At 41.9% G+C, this 16279-nt stretch overlaps 1 protein-coding gene across 3 annotated transcripts; it reads left to right on the top strand.

Moving 5' to 3' along the window:
- The first annotated feature begins 521 nt into the window (after positions 1-521).
- tfcp2l1 (transcription factor CP2-like 1) lies at positions 522-15528 on the top strand. 3 transcript variants are annotated; one of them, XM_080902562.1, is made up of 15 exons: positions 522-679; positions 1256-1446; positions 2655-2728; positions 4513-4618; positions 5344-5450; positions 5550-5702; positions 5798-5908; positions 9331-9434; positions 9764-9815; positions 9949-10042; positions 10234-10324; positions 10765-10847; positions 11468-11610; positions 13458-13509; positions 14780-15528. In XM_080902562.1, exons 1-15 carry the CDS (start codon positions 621-623, stop codon positions 14815-14817), a joined length of 1458 nt encoding a protein of 485 aa, XP_080758688.1. In that variant the 5' UTR covers positions 522-620; the 3' UTR covers positions 14818-15528. The 3 variants fall into 3 exon arrangements, 2 of the variants coding, with proteins under 2 accessions (XP_080758688.1, XP_080758689.1); XM_080902563.1 differs by having other exon boundaries at positions 1298-1446; positions 14780-15525; XR_013974046.1 differs by lacking the exons at positions 10765-10847; positions 14780-15528.
- Positions 15529-16279: the final 751 nt, after the last annotated feature.

Genomic DNA, 16279 nt, shown 5'->3' with positions numbered 1-16279 from the left:
CCGAGCGCTGAGGTGTGCTTAGCGGCTCTGGATAAACATTAACCCGGGCAGACTTTGAGATGACCTGCTCTTAATCTGTCACTCCCTTGAGGAGCTATGAGGGGTGAGCTGCAGGGGTTTCTACTCAACCTGCTGAAACTAAACCTGCAATAAAGATTAATGTGCCTTTTTCAAATTTAAATATCATCATTTAATTGTCATTTAAGCTGCTGTGTTGGCTTTTAGAAATATCAGAGATGATAAATATGCTTACTGACATTCATTTGAGGGCTTTTCCTGTGTTTGTTTCCTGAAAGTCCCCTCTAAACATCCTCACCCACAGTGAGTGTTTTGTTGGCAGTGTCAACAACTGATCAACTGAAGCTGCTATTAATGCATCACCCGAGGTGGACATTGGTAGTGGGAGGTGTGCTCTCCGCCTCTCAAAGGTCATCCAAGGTATGCTAATAGCAGGCCTGATGACATCACTGGAGCCATATAAGGGGTGTGTGGCGAGGCTGGGCTGCAAACCTCTCTGAGCTGAAATCCGAGGAAGCCAGCAGGCACAACGCTCGCGCCCTCTGCCTCCACGCCTTCTCTGTGGTCCTGGAATACAAGACAACGCCGCCACACTGGAAAATATGCTGTTCTGCCATCCCCAGCCTGAGTCCTACCACCAGCACTCTGCTAGTTACATTAGGTAAAGCACTGCCATGTTGCCAAGCTCCAGAAATGTCAGGATTTCACACACAGGTGCAGCAATTTACCAGCTCCACAGGTGCTCGCGTGGCTTTGGTAAATGTGCTGATTCACAGTGATTGAGGAGCACATTTAATGTGTTATTGACATGAAATGAGTTTTAAAAATGCATTTCAGGCGTTCGTTCATTCAAAGAATTGCACTCAAAATCCACATTTCAGGTTAGTTCCACTTTATCATGTCAGTTTGTAAAAGTTTCCGTTTGATTTTTAGTTTTGGATATCATGATGTGTGTGTGGTGTTTTTCAAAGTGTACAATTTAAGAAATTCAGAAGGGAACACTAACGGTACAGCAACAAAAACACACGACACAGTCATGCACTTACAAATCTGATCAACTGACACCAGATCTGAAATTAAAAGTTATTTTATCTTGTACTTAAGTTTATTTTTTAAACAAAGAAACATAGACAAAAAAGAAAATACCCAGTTTAGCCCACCTTTTTCTTTCTTTAATGATGTATTTAACCTGAACCGTGCTGCATGACAACAAACCTTTGGGCTTAAATGACTGAAGATCAGATGTGACAGCTGGCCATCTCCTCGTGATCTCCTCCAGAGAGGCGTTGGCGCCTTTCATAAAGAACGAAGAAGCTCGGCTCATGGCTGAAAATGGTGCCAAAAGAACCCCGTTCCAGTACATTCTGTGTGCAGCCACTTCACCGGCTGTGAAGCAGCAGGAGGAAGCGCTCACTTATCTCAACCAAGGTACTTACACTGTTAGTCTCCGTGACGACTGTACAGACCGAAGCTCATTTTGTCACACGCAGTCCCAGCTGAAGCATGGGAGATGCTCAGAGTTCAATCCATTCATTTAAATACACTAAGAGAAAAATTTGGTTTGTTCTGCAACAGAAATCAGGTTGAAGTTTTCTGATGTTTGTCCAGTCTAGGGAAGCAAAACCAAAAGTCATAATTGTTTAAATATCTTCACTTTGCTAGTTCTTCTGTTTGTAATACGCTTTAATTATTTCTGGATTGGACTTCCCTCTTCAAAATATGGTCATTGAGGTTTCCAGTGACTCACGTCTCAAACATGATTGGTTCCAGTTTGGCTCATTTGACAAACTTATGATAATATTCCTTAAATTTAAATATTAGTTACTGGGAATTGGTCACATTTTTTCGTTCATAGTAATGTAGACTGCAAATGAATTTTGGACTTTTTTAGCTTCCATAGCTTCTGTCTTTAGACCTGGATCTCAGAACATCCTGTTTACATAGTTGCACTCACACACTCAGTCTCTGTTATTGATGATTAAGATTTGACATGTTTAATATTTGAAGAATTCATTTATTTAAAAAATCAAGTATTCAGATTTATTGATTGATTTGTGCAAGATGAGCTTCTACGTGAGTGTTAATTTGTCTGACTTGGATCATCTAACCTCACTCATCAACCCCTCTCTCACTCATGTCTTTTGCTCTTTGCATTTCACACTCCCCTCCTCTTCGTCCTCGTCTTCGTTTTCTGCCTTCTGGAACCTTCTGATTGTTTCCGTCTGTCGTGTTTGTCAGTGACGTTTTTATTATCTGTGCTTTATCTTCCTCTGTGTTTCTACGAGTTTGCCCTGCTTATCTGCTCTACAGTAATTTGTTTGCAGTAAAAACACAATGAAAGTGAGCTTGCTGTTCCACGCAGCTTGTGGCCATTCAAAGAGGGCATGTATTGATTAGTAAAGTTAATTGCCATCAGGGTTTGTAGCTTAGTTTTAGAAGCACTGACAGTTAGTTTTAGCGTCCCTCATTGGCTGTGTTATTGACATGTTGTTGTGATAATGTATTATGTCTGATCAGGACGACTAAACGGAAACGTTTTCCAGTGTGTGGCCTTGATATCTACGCCTCTTTTCTGATTGATTGATTTCCTTTTTAAAATTTTTTAATCAGGATGTCTTTAATGTTTTAAAATGTAGGTCAGTTCTACGAAATCCGTATGCTTAACAGAAAACTAGTGGAGTATACAGATATAAGCAGCAAATATGTGAAGGTAGGTGTAAGGTATTGTGTATGTTTGTCTGTTTTATTTGTCTTTCATGTGACCTCTCCCTCTTTCTCCTCTCGTCTGTTCACTTCCCTGGTTCGTCGCCGGTCCCTTGACCTTCCCTTCCACTTTGGGGGTGCTGTATCGACCCTGAAGAGCTTGGTACTATCACCCAAACTCACCGCTCCTCCTCTTTAAACTTCACATAAGCCCTCTACAGACGTGCAGCTCAGCTTCCTCTCACATTTCCAGCACACACACACACACACACTCTCTTTCTCTCTTTGGTATGTCTCACCAAGCTTTTCTGCTTCTGTCTGCTTTACCTGGATCTAAGTCACATGATCGTTGTGCTTGTAATTTTTCTGAAATGTTGTTTCCTGAAGTTGAAATGAGAAAAATCTCTCGGCCTTGTGAAAAACAAATTTAAAAAAACAAAACAAAACTAGCAGCTCTCGGGTTCTCCAAGTTTCAGATGGCAGTCAAAGTTTCTACTTCCTCATTTAACAAGAAGTTAGTCACACACTCACCTAAGAGTTACTTCATTTTGGTGTGAGTGCATCCTCTTACGCGTCTCTGTCGTCAGGACACATCGTAATGTTCGCTGTAGCATCCTAGAGACGCAGGAATGGGACAGGTGGCGTCTGTGCAAACACATGACGTGAAGCATCCAGAGCTGTTTGAGCTCGGCTGCTCAGTCATGCACGAGCCTCCCCCATAAATAGCCCAATGATACATGTCTCTACAGGCTGCTCATTTCATCTGTGGATTTGTCTCGTCCACGCAGATTTTAAAAGGTGGCTAAAATTCCAACCTGATCGAGCTCAGTTTTTTACAGATGAGCGTAAGCATGATGCGGTTCTATTAGCTGGTAGCTAAAGCTGTTTTACGCAACAGTTGGAGGTGACTGAAAAGAGATCAGAGCTCCCACATGTCATAAGGTTTTAGGATTTGGATGAAAAAGGTTCTGTAAGTAGGTCTTCAAAAGTGGGGTTGAAAGACAGAAGGCGTTAAAGTTGCTCCTTTTTTCCTGTTGACTAAATCACATCCATGCTGTCAAAGGTCAGTGAAGAGGTCAGTCTTGACTTCACTAATTTGTATCATACATTTGGCATGTAAATGTTGTGGTTAGGGTTAATTAAACTATAAATGTCTAATGCCTTTAAGGTTAAGGTACATAGAGCTGAACGTAGGTATTGATGTGTTAACACCAACACAGAATTGTGACAGCATACAAATTTCCAGGGTTATTGCCTTTCAGTTGCGAGGGTTTCAGTTTAGTTAATGTCCATCGCATTTTTGTGGATTTTCAGAGGTTTGAAATGCCCAAATTAAATTTGGCCACCATCTTGTAGCTTCTGAAACTCAATTTAGCATGTCGCTAAAATAAAACCAGACCCTAGCCCCAGATGACCTGACCTGATGGATGCTCAGAGATGAAGCATAAACCGGTCCACTGAGAGGATCTTGTTTTGCAGAGACTGTGGGAGCTCTGTCACATAGAAGGAAAGTCACCAGCATTACTGCATGTCTCAGGTATTACATGTAGCCTGACTGACAGCAGGTCATTGGGCTTTTGTGACAACAGTTTTAACTCTGACTGCTTAAGAATTGGTAAGAAAGGAGCTGCAAGTACTCCCTCCACGCCCTGTTTCAGTGCGTGTATAAATAAAACAGGGGAGCCTTTTCGCACTTTGCCCAACATTCCTGCTGTTTAGCTTGGTGCGAGCTGCCCTGTGCTCAGCTCACAGCCGTACTCCTGTCTGAAGCCTGATCCTGCTTGTTCACAGAGCATTGTGCGCGTGGTTTTCCATGACCGTCGACTGCAGTACATGGAGCACCAGCAGCTGGAGGGATGGAAGTGGAACAGACCTGGAGACCGAATCCTGGACATAGGTGAGCTCACCATACCAACATACTCATGGATCACTGATACTCACAGATTTGTGGTGGTTCTTGGTCAAAGTCACTATTTGTGTGTCTGACTGCACAGAAAGTCCAGTAATGGCATGAATACCCAAGTACAGTGAGAGAAGTGATTTTGGAAACTCACAAATATTTGCTCACAACAAAATTAAATATGCTAAACACCAAAGATGAAGATAGTGCTGTGGGTTTCCTCGTGTACAACAGTGTGCAGCAGAAGTGATGCCATTATTAATGGCGTGTGGTGAACTGTAGTGTCATACTTAAGTATGAATGATTATGGAGCTGTGCTGGACCAATGCATTGACAGTAATCAATGACCAATAGCCGTTTGACGCGTCTCCCAAAAGGTCGTGGCAGATGTCTACCAGGAGGTTTCTTCCTGTTAAAAGGGAATTTTCCCTTCCCACTGTCACCAAGCGCTTTCTCAAAGGGGGTCTTATGATTGTTGGGATTTTCTCTGTATTATTGTGCGGTCTCTACCTTATGGTAAAAAGCACCTTGAGGTGACTGCTGCTGTGACTCAACGCTACATGAACTGAATTGAATCTTAGGTTCTTAGACTTCAGAAGGTTAAACTTTTAAAATTAAACCTCTCCTCAGCTTCAGATGTTAACAGGTTAACCAAAACACAAATGTCTTTACGTGGGCTTTAAAATCAAAGCTAAAATAAGTGGCTGGCTCATTACTTGCAGATATCCCTCTGTCAGTGGGGATCCTGGAGCCTCGTTCAGACCCTCTGCACCTCAACACCATCGAATTCCTCTGGGATCCCCTGAAGAATGCTTCTGTTTTCATCCAGGTACACATCCAATTCCAGTCTCAGTTCCTTGGAGGGGGGAGGTTGTGGTCTTTAGCTGAATTTATTTTTCAGCTCTTCTCTATTCTCTTGTCCTTTCAGGTCAACTGCATCAGCACCGAGTTCACCCCCCGGAAGCACGGCGGGGAGAAAGGGGTGCCCTTCCGAATCCAGGTGGACACTTACACCACCAATGAACACGGAGAATACGTCGAGCATGTCCACTCATCCAGCTGCCAGGTCAAAGTCTTTAAGGTACAATACTTTATTTACTCTTACCTCATGCTCATCTCTGATTTTTAACATCCTCAAATCTCATGATTTACACCACACGTCCTGGTTTTTTTAAGCCTAAAGGAGCTGATCGCAAACTGAAGACAGATCGGGAAAAGATTAATAAAAAGACCCCTCAAGATAGAGAAAAGTATCAGCCATCCCATGACGCTACCCTGCTGAAAGAGGTGAGGCCTGAGAGGACCCTTTGTTTGCCTTCTGCTTTGACTTTATTGAACCCAGCTGTAAATTCTTGGGTTACTTGGATGTTTCTGGAATTTGATCAGATCTGAATATTTCCCCCCTCCTTTTCGTTTTGCTTCTTTGCTCACCAAACCATGTAAACCACTATTACGTTACAGTTTGTTAATATGTCACTTTGCTTGTTGCATTGTTTGTTTTAAAATTTTCTTTCTTTGCTGCTGTCAGTGACTGAGGCTTTGTCAGTGCTAGTTTGTTATTCACCTGGAGGAAAAGAAAACCTGAGGAACCATTGTACTGGTCATGTTCATTACAAATATCACACATGACACTGTAGCAATACTTACCATTACAAACCATTTATAGCACAGGAAGTCTTTATAGGAAGAAAATGAAAAGTGTTTGCTAAGTGTGACATAGATACTTGCTAACTAGTGCTAAATTGGTTAAATAAAATCCTAAAATTTCACCTAATCAGGAGTTCAGACTTCTTGGATGGTCTGTTAGTACAGTTAACCGCACAGCAGCCACATTATTGGTCAAATAATCGCATTAAAAATACTTCCAAAGGCTCCAGCAGCGCCTCTATCTGCGGTGAAGCCTAGCAGACAGCTAGCAGCTACAGCCACTATCCTCCTGTCAGTCAAAGAGGCCACGCCCATAATAATACAAGCTTTAAGTATATATCAAATTAAAAGCCTATTTTGTTACAAACATATACAGATGTTATGAGGGGATAAATTAACTATAGAGACGAAAACAGTTTTTGTGTCAGGCTAAAATTCCTTTAATATGGGAGACCATTGGAACTGACTCACTGCTGGACCCTCTAGTGGACATTAGAGGAACTGCAGGTTTGCTGTAGCTTTGTCTTTCAGCTCTGGAGTTTGCTAAAGTTGATTAAAGTTACCCGGATCTTTTCAGAATAAAGTTTTCTTCAGAGCTCTGTACTAGACAACCTGTGAAGCTGTATATTACGACACAAATGTCAGCCCGATGAGACATTAACAGACTTTATCCTGGCGCGTGTCTGGTACAAAGTCTGCATGATGTTCAGCTGAGGCCATGTGAGGTTAGAGCTCTCTGTTATTGTAGAGTCTTTACATCTGTCATTTAAAATAACTGAAATATTGGTAAATGGCACTGCCTCCTCTACCGCCTCTAAATCTCACATTAATGGAATGCAATCTGGTAGAAGGTTCCGCATCTTCCGGGCAAGGACAGAGAGACTCAAGAGGAGCTTCTATCCCCAAGCCATCCGTGCCCTAAACACACACACCCGCCCTCTCACATCATCTATAATTGACTGAGACAGGACTCTCTTCCAGACACTCTAAACCAAGGCACAATGTACATTTCAATTCCTTTAATTTTAAATATGTTTATATTGTCTATCCTGTAAAATAGTCAGATGTCTATTCATATTAATGTACAGAATTCACCTGCTTGCTGCTACTACTGCACATTCACCCAGTGTATATACTATACCCAGTTTATATACTAATATATATATATATATATATATATATATATATATATATATATATATATATATATATATATATATATATATATATATATATATATATATATAGAGAGATGCCAAGAGTGAACGAGACATCGATTCACTGATCCACACTACCAGGCTATACAGCAATGACATTGGAATGTCGTTCGGACTGGAGAAGTGTAGTCGGATGGTAACAAAGAGAGGGAAGGTAGTCAGAACTGAGGGGATTGAACTACCAGAAGGCAACATTGCAGACATAGAGGACAGTTACAAGTACCTGGGGATCCCGCAGGCAAATGGGAACCATGAAGAGGCCGCTAGAAAGGCTGCAACCACCAAGTACCTGCAGAGGGTCAGGCAAGTCCTGAGGAGTCAGCTGAATGGTAAGAACAAGATCCGGGCCATCAACACATACGCCCTGCCCGTGATCAGGTACCCTGCTGGGGTAATAAGCTGGCCAAAGGAGGAGATAGAAGCCACTGACATAAAGACAAGAAAGCTCCTGACCATGCATGGAGGGTTTCACCCCAAGTCCAGCACCCTGAGGCTGTACGCTAAGCGGAAGGAAGGGGGCCGGGGACTGGTGAGTGTCAGCACCACAGTCCAGGATGAGACAAGGAACATCCAAGAATACATTGGGAAGATGGCCCCAACTGACCGAGTGCTCAGTGAATACCTCAGGCAGCAGAAACCCAAGAAAGAGGAGGGAGACGAGGAACCATCATGGAAGGACAGGCCCCTGCACGGTATGTACCACCGGCAGATAGAGGAGGTGGCTGATATCCAGAAATCCTACCAGTGGCTGGACAAAGCTGGACTGAAAGACAGCACAGAGGCACTAATCATGGCAGCACAAGAACAAGCTCTGAGTACAAGATCCATAGAGGCTGGGGTCTATCACACCAGGCAAGACCCCAGGTGCAGGCTGTGTAAAGATGCCCCAGAAACAATCCAGCACATAACAGCAGGGTGCAAGATGCTAGCAGGCAAGGCATACATGGAACGCCATAACCAAGTGGCCGGCATAGTGTACAGGAACATCTGTGCCGAGTATAACCTAGAAGTCCCGAGGTCAAAATGGGAGATGCCCCCAAGGGTGGTGGAGAATGACCGAGCTAAGATCCTGTGGGACTTCCAGATACAGACGGACAAAATGGTGGTGGCTAACCAACCGGACATAGTGGTGGTAGACAAACAGAAGAAGACGGCCGTAGTGATCGATGTAGCGGTTCCGAATGACAGCAATATCAGGAAGAAGGAACACGAGAAGCTGGAGAAATACCAAGGGCTCAGAGAAGAGCTCGAGAGGATGTGGAGGGTGAAGGTAACGGTGGTCCCCGTGGTAATCGGAGCACTAGGTGCGGTGACTCCCAAGCTAGGCGAGTGGCTCCAGCAGATCCCGGGAACAACATCGGAGATCTCTGTCCAGAAGAGCGCAGTCCTGGGAACAGCTAAGATACTGCGCAGGACCCTCAAGCTCCCAGGCCTCTGGTAGAGGACCCGAGCTTGAAGGATAAACCGCCCGCAGGGGCGTGCTGGGTGTTTTTTTTTTTTTTTTTTTTATATATATATAAATAAAAATGTTCTTCCTCTACACCCCCCCCCCCCCCCCCCCCCCATTTTTGCACATGTCGAGGAGCGTGTCAGGCTACATTTCACTGTGTGTTATACTTGTATAACTATGCATGTGACAAATAAAGAACCTTGAACCTTGAAACAAAACTAGTGAGCTAAAGGAGATGAACTACCTAAAGTTGTTACTATGTAGACCATAGGTTTACACACATCTGTGATCACTCGCTGCACTTTGAATGTGATTTTGAACCCTTTAATCTTTGTGAAAAGCTTTCCACTTCATTGCACATCTTCTTCTCTTTCTCTCTTCTTCTCTGTGTGCAGTGCTCGCCGTGGCCCGATGCCTTAAATCTAACCAGCCACAGCACCAGCAGCACGCCATCACCAATTTACCACAGCTCACCAACCTCCTGCACTTTCACTGAGGGGTGAGTAAGCATTCACACCACACTTTAATACTTGTTTGGTGGTTTCCACCGACATAAAACACATCTTTTCAGTCAAGGTCTGCAGGGGAACTGTGTTTTGTTTCAATTACGGGTTGAAAATTTGAAAATGTTTCTCTGATGTGATTGTGCTTTGCCCTCTATGAGAGTACTTTCACAAGCACGAACTTCTGCAGCTATTAGCAGATGCAAAACAGAGAATTTTTAACAGCATATAAAGAGCAGACAGATGTGTCTCAGGGCAGTTAGAAGAAAATACTCAACCAATCATCCCAATGTGTTCTTTCCTCCTCATGTGTGCGTTTCTCTAGCAACTGTTCTCCAAACCAGCAGGGGGAGCTGTTCATGCCCGGCTGCTCTGATGTAAGTAACAGAGACCGGTGCAGTGTGAAAGTGTTAATGCTGCTCTCTTATTCCTTTTAGGCCATTATTTGGAGACAGTGGATGCTGTGCAGCTATACTCATTTCAAGGGCTCTTCTTCTTTTTGACATGTAGCACCTTCTGCCGTCGTCCTCGCCGCAGGACACTCAGCAGTGGCTGCACCGTCACAGGTTCTCGCCTTTCTCAAGGCTCTTCACCAGCTTCTCAGGTACCGCGTGTGAAAAACACACCACACACTTTAGTCTTGGAACTTTTGTCAGAAAGTGCAGGCATGCAGTGCAGGAAAGACAAACTGAGGAAGAACTGATTAGTGTCGATGTGTTCGTCTATCGCAGCGTCAGATCAGATCTGCTGTAGATCAGGGCAGCAAGCAGAACCAGATTTCTGCTGTTGTTGCAGGTGCTGATCTCCTGAGGATGACCAGGGAGGATCTGATCCAGATCTGTGGTCCAGCAGACGGCATCCGCCTCTTTAACACGATGAAGGGAAGGTGAGCCATTAAATTACACTGCCCAGCCACACCCAGAGCCATTTGCATGATTTACTGGTTGGTGCATCTACAGACACAGGATCATGGAAGATACAAAATAGGCATGGCTTCTGTTTCCGGATGTGAGGCCAGCTGAAGTTCCTCAAACCTGCATTCATTCTAATAACCAGAAGGGGGCGACTCCTTTGACTTTTAACACAAGTCAGGTAGTATGGAAGTCCACACAATTCTGGCCCTTTGGGATTTTCCTAAAGTCTAGTCTAGTCTCTTCTCTCAACCATACATTATATACAAAGATGGATTTGGACACTGATATGATCCATTGTTTCTCCATTACAGTAAATTTATGATATCAGCCTCTTGAGCAGACTGCGTCTTAAGCTTTAGTGCTGCAGGTCCTTGAAATACATTCAATTCAAGCTTTTTGCTCACATTTTCAGGTGTGTACAGCCCCGTCTTACCATCTATGTGTGTCAGCAGCAGGCCAGAAATCAACCTTCCATCAAACCAGGCTGTGGAGAAAGTACGTGTGCAACAAGAATTTGCTCTGAATGCTCATATTTTGTCCTTTTTTTTCAGTCCTCTGTCTGTAGTGTGACTGAATGGTTTTAAACAAGCAATTCCTACACACCAAACACAACTGCAGGTTTATTAAGCCCTAAATTAAATATTCAAAACTAAGACAGATGGCAGCCGCAGCTGGACCAAACAAGTCAGAGGACCTGAAGAAGACCTGAAGCAGATGTTAGAGTCAGTCCTTAAAATACAAACAAAATAAAACTCATGAAAAAGACTGAGTCCAATTAATAATACACATGGATGTGCCATACTCTTTCTTAAATATTGTGTTTTTAAGGCACAGCCAATCAGGAGAAAATAAAAGGAAGGAACAGAGGAGGAGCTAAAGATGCTTGTTTCAGACAGTCCATCAACTGAGGATCTGCACCGAGGCTCAGTATAAGATAAAAAAGGGTTATTTTGAACATTGAGTCATGCACTCTGTTCTACTACTCCAAAAATAAATGTTTGCAGATGAAACCGGGCAGAGACAAACTCCTAAAATATCAGGAAATCATCACAGAAACTGGCAGAGTAACACTTCTGACCTGATGTGATCATTCTATGTCTGTCTTGCCTCTGCAGTCTACCACGCTCTGTACCTGGAAGAGCTGACACTGCTGGACCTGTCTGAAAAGATCGCTACACTGTACAACATCACTCCACAACAGATCACACAAATCTACAGACAGAAAACCACCGGGATCCACATCTTGGTCTCAGATGAGGTATCTGTCCAGCACTGATTAATATGAGTGCATATCTGCAAATGAGTATGTAGATTCTGTAGGCAAGGGGTAACGTTCAGGTATCGGAAGCTTCCTGACTTCCATCTGTAGTTAACTTCTATTAACTTCTACTAACACTAACACAGTCATCTTTGAGTTGAGTTTGATTAGATGCAGGTAAAAAATAATTGAGAAGAGGAAGAGAGAGCGCCTGCTTTGCTCTAATCCAGTTTTAAAACAGGATGCTATTGTCTAATGACAATTTTTTTTTTTTTATTAGCCCCATAAAAATATATCTGCCTTCCAAAACCATGAAAGACAGAACAGGAAGTCTCAGTTTTCCGTTAGTGATCATCAATAAAAGTTCCACCATGAGCTCCAGATTCCTTCCAAGTCCATGAAGTGCACTTTATACTAGAGATGGACCGATCCGATATTACGTATCGGTATCGGTCCGATACTGACCTAAATTACTGGATCGGATATCGGAGAAAAATAAAAAATGTAATCCGATCCATTAAATATCACGAAAGCACCTCACAAAACTTGCGACACGCGTAACTCACCTCAGAACGTTAGCACGTCGGAGCAGTATGCATCACGTGATAGAGCGGCTGTGGCATGCGGGACCTGTCGGTGGTCTGGATAGCATGTGGAGCTTCGCTAGCAACCCGGCATTTCATCTCCGACAAAGTTATCCCCGAGAGAAGTAAAGCAAGTGTGTAAGTCCATCTCTGAATGTAAAGCATTCCTGCGTTAAGCTTAACGAGTGACTGCCTCTCGCTCTCCGGCTGCTACTTCAATCATGAAACTGCTTAATGATCAGCTGATCGGCTTTTCTGTCGCGAGTCCGTGTCTCTTGTTTGCTTTTGGCCCACTTTGCACCAGAAAGAGGAAACCAGCGGCTGAACAACAGCAGCACGTTTAAGCTTGATCAGCTGTTGTTAGAATTTATTTAATATTACTTTCTACTCGAGGATCTTTTTCTACGTAGCTGACGGCTGGTAACTGTTCAGGGGCGGATCTAGCAAAGTTTAGCCAGGGGGGCCGATAGGACATTAACAGGGAAAAGGGGGCACAAAGACATAATTTTCTTTCTTATTCTCATTTAAAATGTCTCGCTTTTAATTATTTAATATTTATCTGAATCTTACACCCAAAGTTTTAATCTGATGTAAAATGTATAGAAGCCCATTACTGCATATAGTAACTGTTAAGTCTAATATACCCTAGTAAGCTATAGTACTTTTTCCTTTGGGAAGGTACCATCTGTGCAGTCTGCAATTTTGTTGAAGAAAGATGTTGAATCTATTTAATATTTCTTGAAAAATAATTGATTTCTGTGCATTTTTTTTCACACTGCATCAAATTAAGGTTGATTACGTCGATTAAGCATCATGAGGTGGAGCGTGAGGGGTGGTTCCCTATTTTTTATTTATTTATTTTTGTTGTTGCTGGGAGTTGGAACCCTATTAGTTAGGTTGCTTAATATTTACGCTAAGTACTCTTTAAAATACCAGAATAGGGAGGATGGTGTAGGTTTAAGTTTATTAGATTGATCAGTATTGCTGAACTATGAAATATTTTTTTTTGCATACAGGTATAACAGAATAGCTTTAGTGTAGTTGTTGTTTTAAACTTGAGTATGAACTTATACAAAATGCAGCAAGATATTTAAAAAACAGTTTTGTTGATTAAAAAACACTATATCGGATTCATATCGGTATCGGCAGATATCCAAATTTATGATATCGGTATCGGACATAAAAAAGTGGTATCGTGCCATCTCTACTTTATACATGTTTCAGCTGTTTCAAGACCAAAGTGTGTGGTGTTCTTTGTTTCAGATGGTGCAGAACCTCAGGGAAGAAACCAGTTTCATCATCAGCACCATACGAGGTAACTGACCTTTATCCGTACAGCCCTGTTTCAGGGAACGTTAAGAAGCTGTGGAAAAGGGAAAGAAAAGCACTCATTTCCAAACAGTTTAAGCACTTAATTAATGTCATTCTGCAACAAATGCAGCAAATCAAACGCTGAAACGAAGAGCGCAACCAAAACAATCAGTGGTCACTATACATTTAATGCAACAAAAACATTTTAAATAAATCAGAGCAGGGTCAAAAAGAAAAACCAAAAAACAATGCATTGCATTGAACAATGTAAGAAAAATATTCCACAGTGTAGAAATGCTACCAACAGTTTGGGGATTTTTTTGCTCTACATAACATCATCAAAAGATTCAGAGAGAAGCTGGAAAGATCTCCGTACACAAGACTGAAAACCACTTTATCCCCTGAACCGTTTTGTGGAATTCATGCAGTGTAAGTCTTGGCATAATCACGGTGTAATACACAAGACCTTCCCTGTAGAGGACTTCGTCTGGATGGCTGCCTGTGTTGCTCCGTGTCTTTGTTTATCATTTTGGAGAGGAAAAAAAAGAAGTTGGTTCAGGGGCAGCTAAAGGCTGAAAAGTTGTAATTATTAAAGTTGTAATCCCAGAGCTGAAAATGAGTTCAGTAATCTGTGAGTAAACAGCATGAACAGAACCTTTCTCAATATAACACGCAAACATAGGATTTCTTCATCTGCTAAATAATATCAAGGAAAAAGCTGAAACAGTGAATGTTGGTGGAGCTCAGGCCTTCAGACACAGTGAACAGGAACATCCCTGCAGGATGGCATCTATATGTTTTGGAGTCATCTGCTGCCATCTAGATGTTGTTTTACTGGGAAAGTCTTGTTTATTTCAGTGAGATGATCCCAAACCATGGCTGTGGCTGTATTCCTGAAGCATGGCTTCATAGTAAGAGTCCAGGCGCTAAACTGGCCTGACAAAGTCCAGAAACCAAAGGCCGCTGCGGCCGCTGAGCAGCTGGTTTCCTGCAGCAAGCATGTTTCCTTACTTCCAAAGAACAGATGAAGCGGTTTAGTGGGAAACAGCTTCTTAAAGCTGCCATCAAATTCAAAATGAATAAATCAAATTCTTTAGTTTCAGCGTTTGCAGCTGTTTTATTTTCAGTGCTTTTGCATTGTTTTTATTTAGTCACAGAGCACACCAGTTCTTTTGAAGAGCAGAAACAATTTATTGATATTAAGCTTCAAGCTTTCATCAGGATGTTTTTTTTTATTTTGAATGATCTTTAACTGAATCTTTGTGTGTTAACAGATGAAAACACTGATGGTTACCACGTTGTGTTAAAATGATCTCCGGGACGTGCCTCAGTGGAGTTGTACAGATTGTAAATACGTTTTACTAGACACTGTAATGATAATAATATTAATACTAATAATAATGTGATGTTTAATAAGATTTCTATTAAAGTGAAAATGCTTGTCAGCTCTTCGCTTACTGTTGATTTTGAGCTTTAATGTTCTCTAGTTATTTTTTACATATTTGTTTAGTTACTGATTCTTGCTTCATGTTGCAATTAGTGTTAACGAGCGCTGTATCATTCTTTAATATGTCAAATGCAATGCTGTAAATGCAACTGAATGACTCTGATGATAATAAAGCAAAATAAATACAACACATCATCATGCAGACAAAATGAAACGATGAACAAACAAAACTGTATGATGCTGTTTTAATGAGTGTGATCTCCCGCTGCCTCGGCTCTCTTTGTTCTCCTGCTGGGTCGTGCCGCGTTGGGATGCTCTGAGGCTCTGTATTTTCTGGGTGAAGTGGAACACGCTCCTTTTAAAGATTCGATTTTGACTTGCTGTGAATAACTGTGCTGTGTTTGAGAGTAATTATTTGGCTGCTTTTAAGATATTAAACCTGCACTGGGGGGGAAGTAGAGTCAACAGTGATTACAAGCAAAACCAAATCACCAGGCCTTACTTACAGGTCCTTAAAGTTAAACTTGTATGTGAAGGCACTGTCATATGTCATACATAAATGTCTTAAATCTTGACAAATGCCCACACTGTAACAAAGGTAACAAAACTAATAAAAGACTGAAAGGAAATAAAATCGAATTTAAAACAAAAACTAAAGAAGAGTTTAAAAATAAATAGTAATAATTGCGGACCAGCTCAAGATCCAGGTATAAAATTTAAACCCCATCTCACTGTGATGTCCACCTTCTCTGTGCATCATCTAATCAGCTCTATAAGTAACTTAATTCATTTCATCAGTATTGTATATTTTGAGTTCAAGCTTCTGGACAAAATGACCTTGCTCCATGAAAATGCTGTCATGCTGTTATTTTAACGATTAAAAACTCAAAACAATATCAAAGCAGACTTACACAAACACACAAACTTTTTAAATATCCTACATGCTTGTTAGCTACACAACTGTGCACAATGATCCAAACTCCAGGAGTCTTGAAAGTTGTGCTTCTTAGATGTGGACTCTCTGATCCAAAGAGTTCAGTTGGGGGAAGAAGAGAAGAATAAAATCACTGAAAGTAGAAAAGGTGTGTGGTGGAGATCTTGGAAAACTTTGTGAGATCTCGCAACAGTTCATTTTCATTTTTTTTCTCCAATGTCCCTTGCAGGGCTCAGTAAGATCCTACTTTCCTTCTGATTTTTGCAGTTACCAATGGTAATTCTTTTCAGTGTAACACCCCCTCTGGCCACATTGTGGCAGTGTTCCTGGTCAAATCTCACACACAGAAGCTTGTATGTAAATCTGGAAGTATCCAAAAGATGAAACAGAGAA

The sequence above is a fragment of the Rhamphochromis sp. 'chilingali' genome (assembly GCF_963969265.1).
Source record: "Rhamphochromis sp. 'chilingali' genome assembly, chromosome: 14".
Lineage (NCBI taxonomy): Eukaryota > Metazoa > Chordata > Actinopteri > Cichliformes > Cichlidae > Rhamphochromis > Rhamphochromis sp. 'chilingali'.
This window is presented reverse-complemented; position numbering and strand designations above follow the sequence as displayed.

Coding starts and splice junctions, on each gene's coding strand:
- tfcp2l1 (XM_080902562.1), top strand. CDS start 621: ATGCTGTTCTGCCATCCCCAGCCTGAGTCCTACCACCAGCACTCTGCT. Junction 680..1,255: donor CACTCTGCTAGTTACATTAG/GTAAAGCACTGC, acceptor AAATGACTGAAG/ATCAGATGTGACAGCTGGCC. Junction 11,611..13,457: donor ACATCTTGGTCTCAGATGAG/GTATCTGTCCAG, acceptor TCTTTGTTTCAG/ATGGTGCAGAACCTCAGGGA.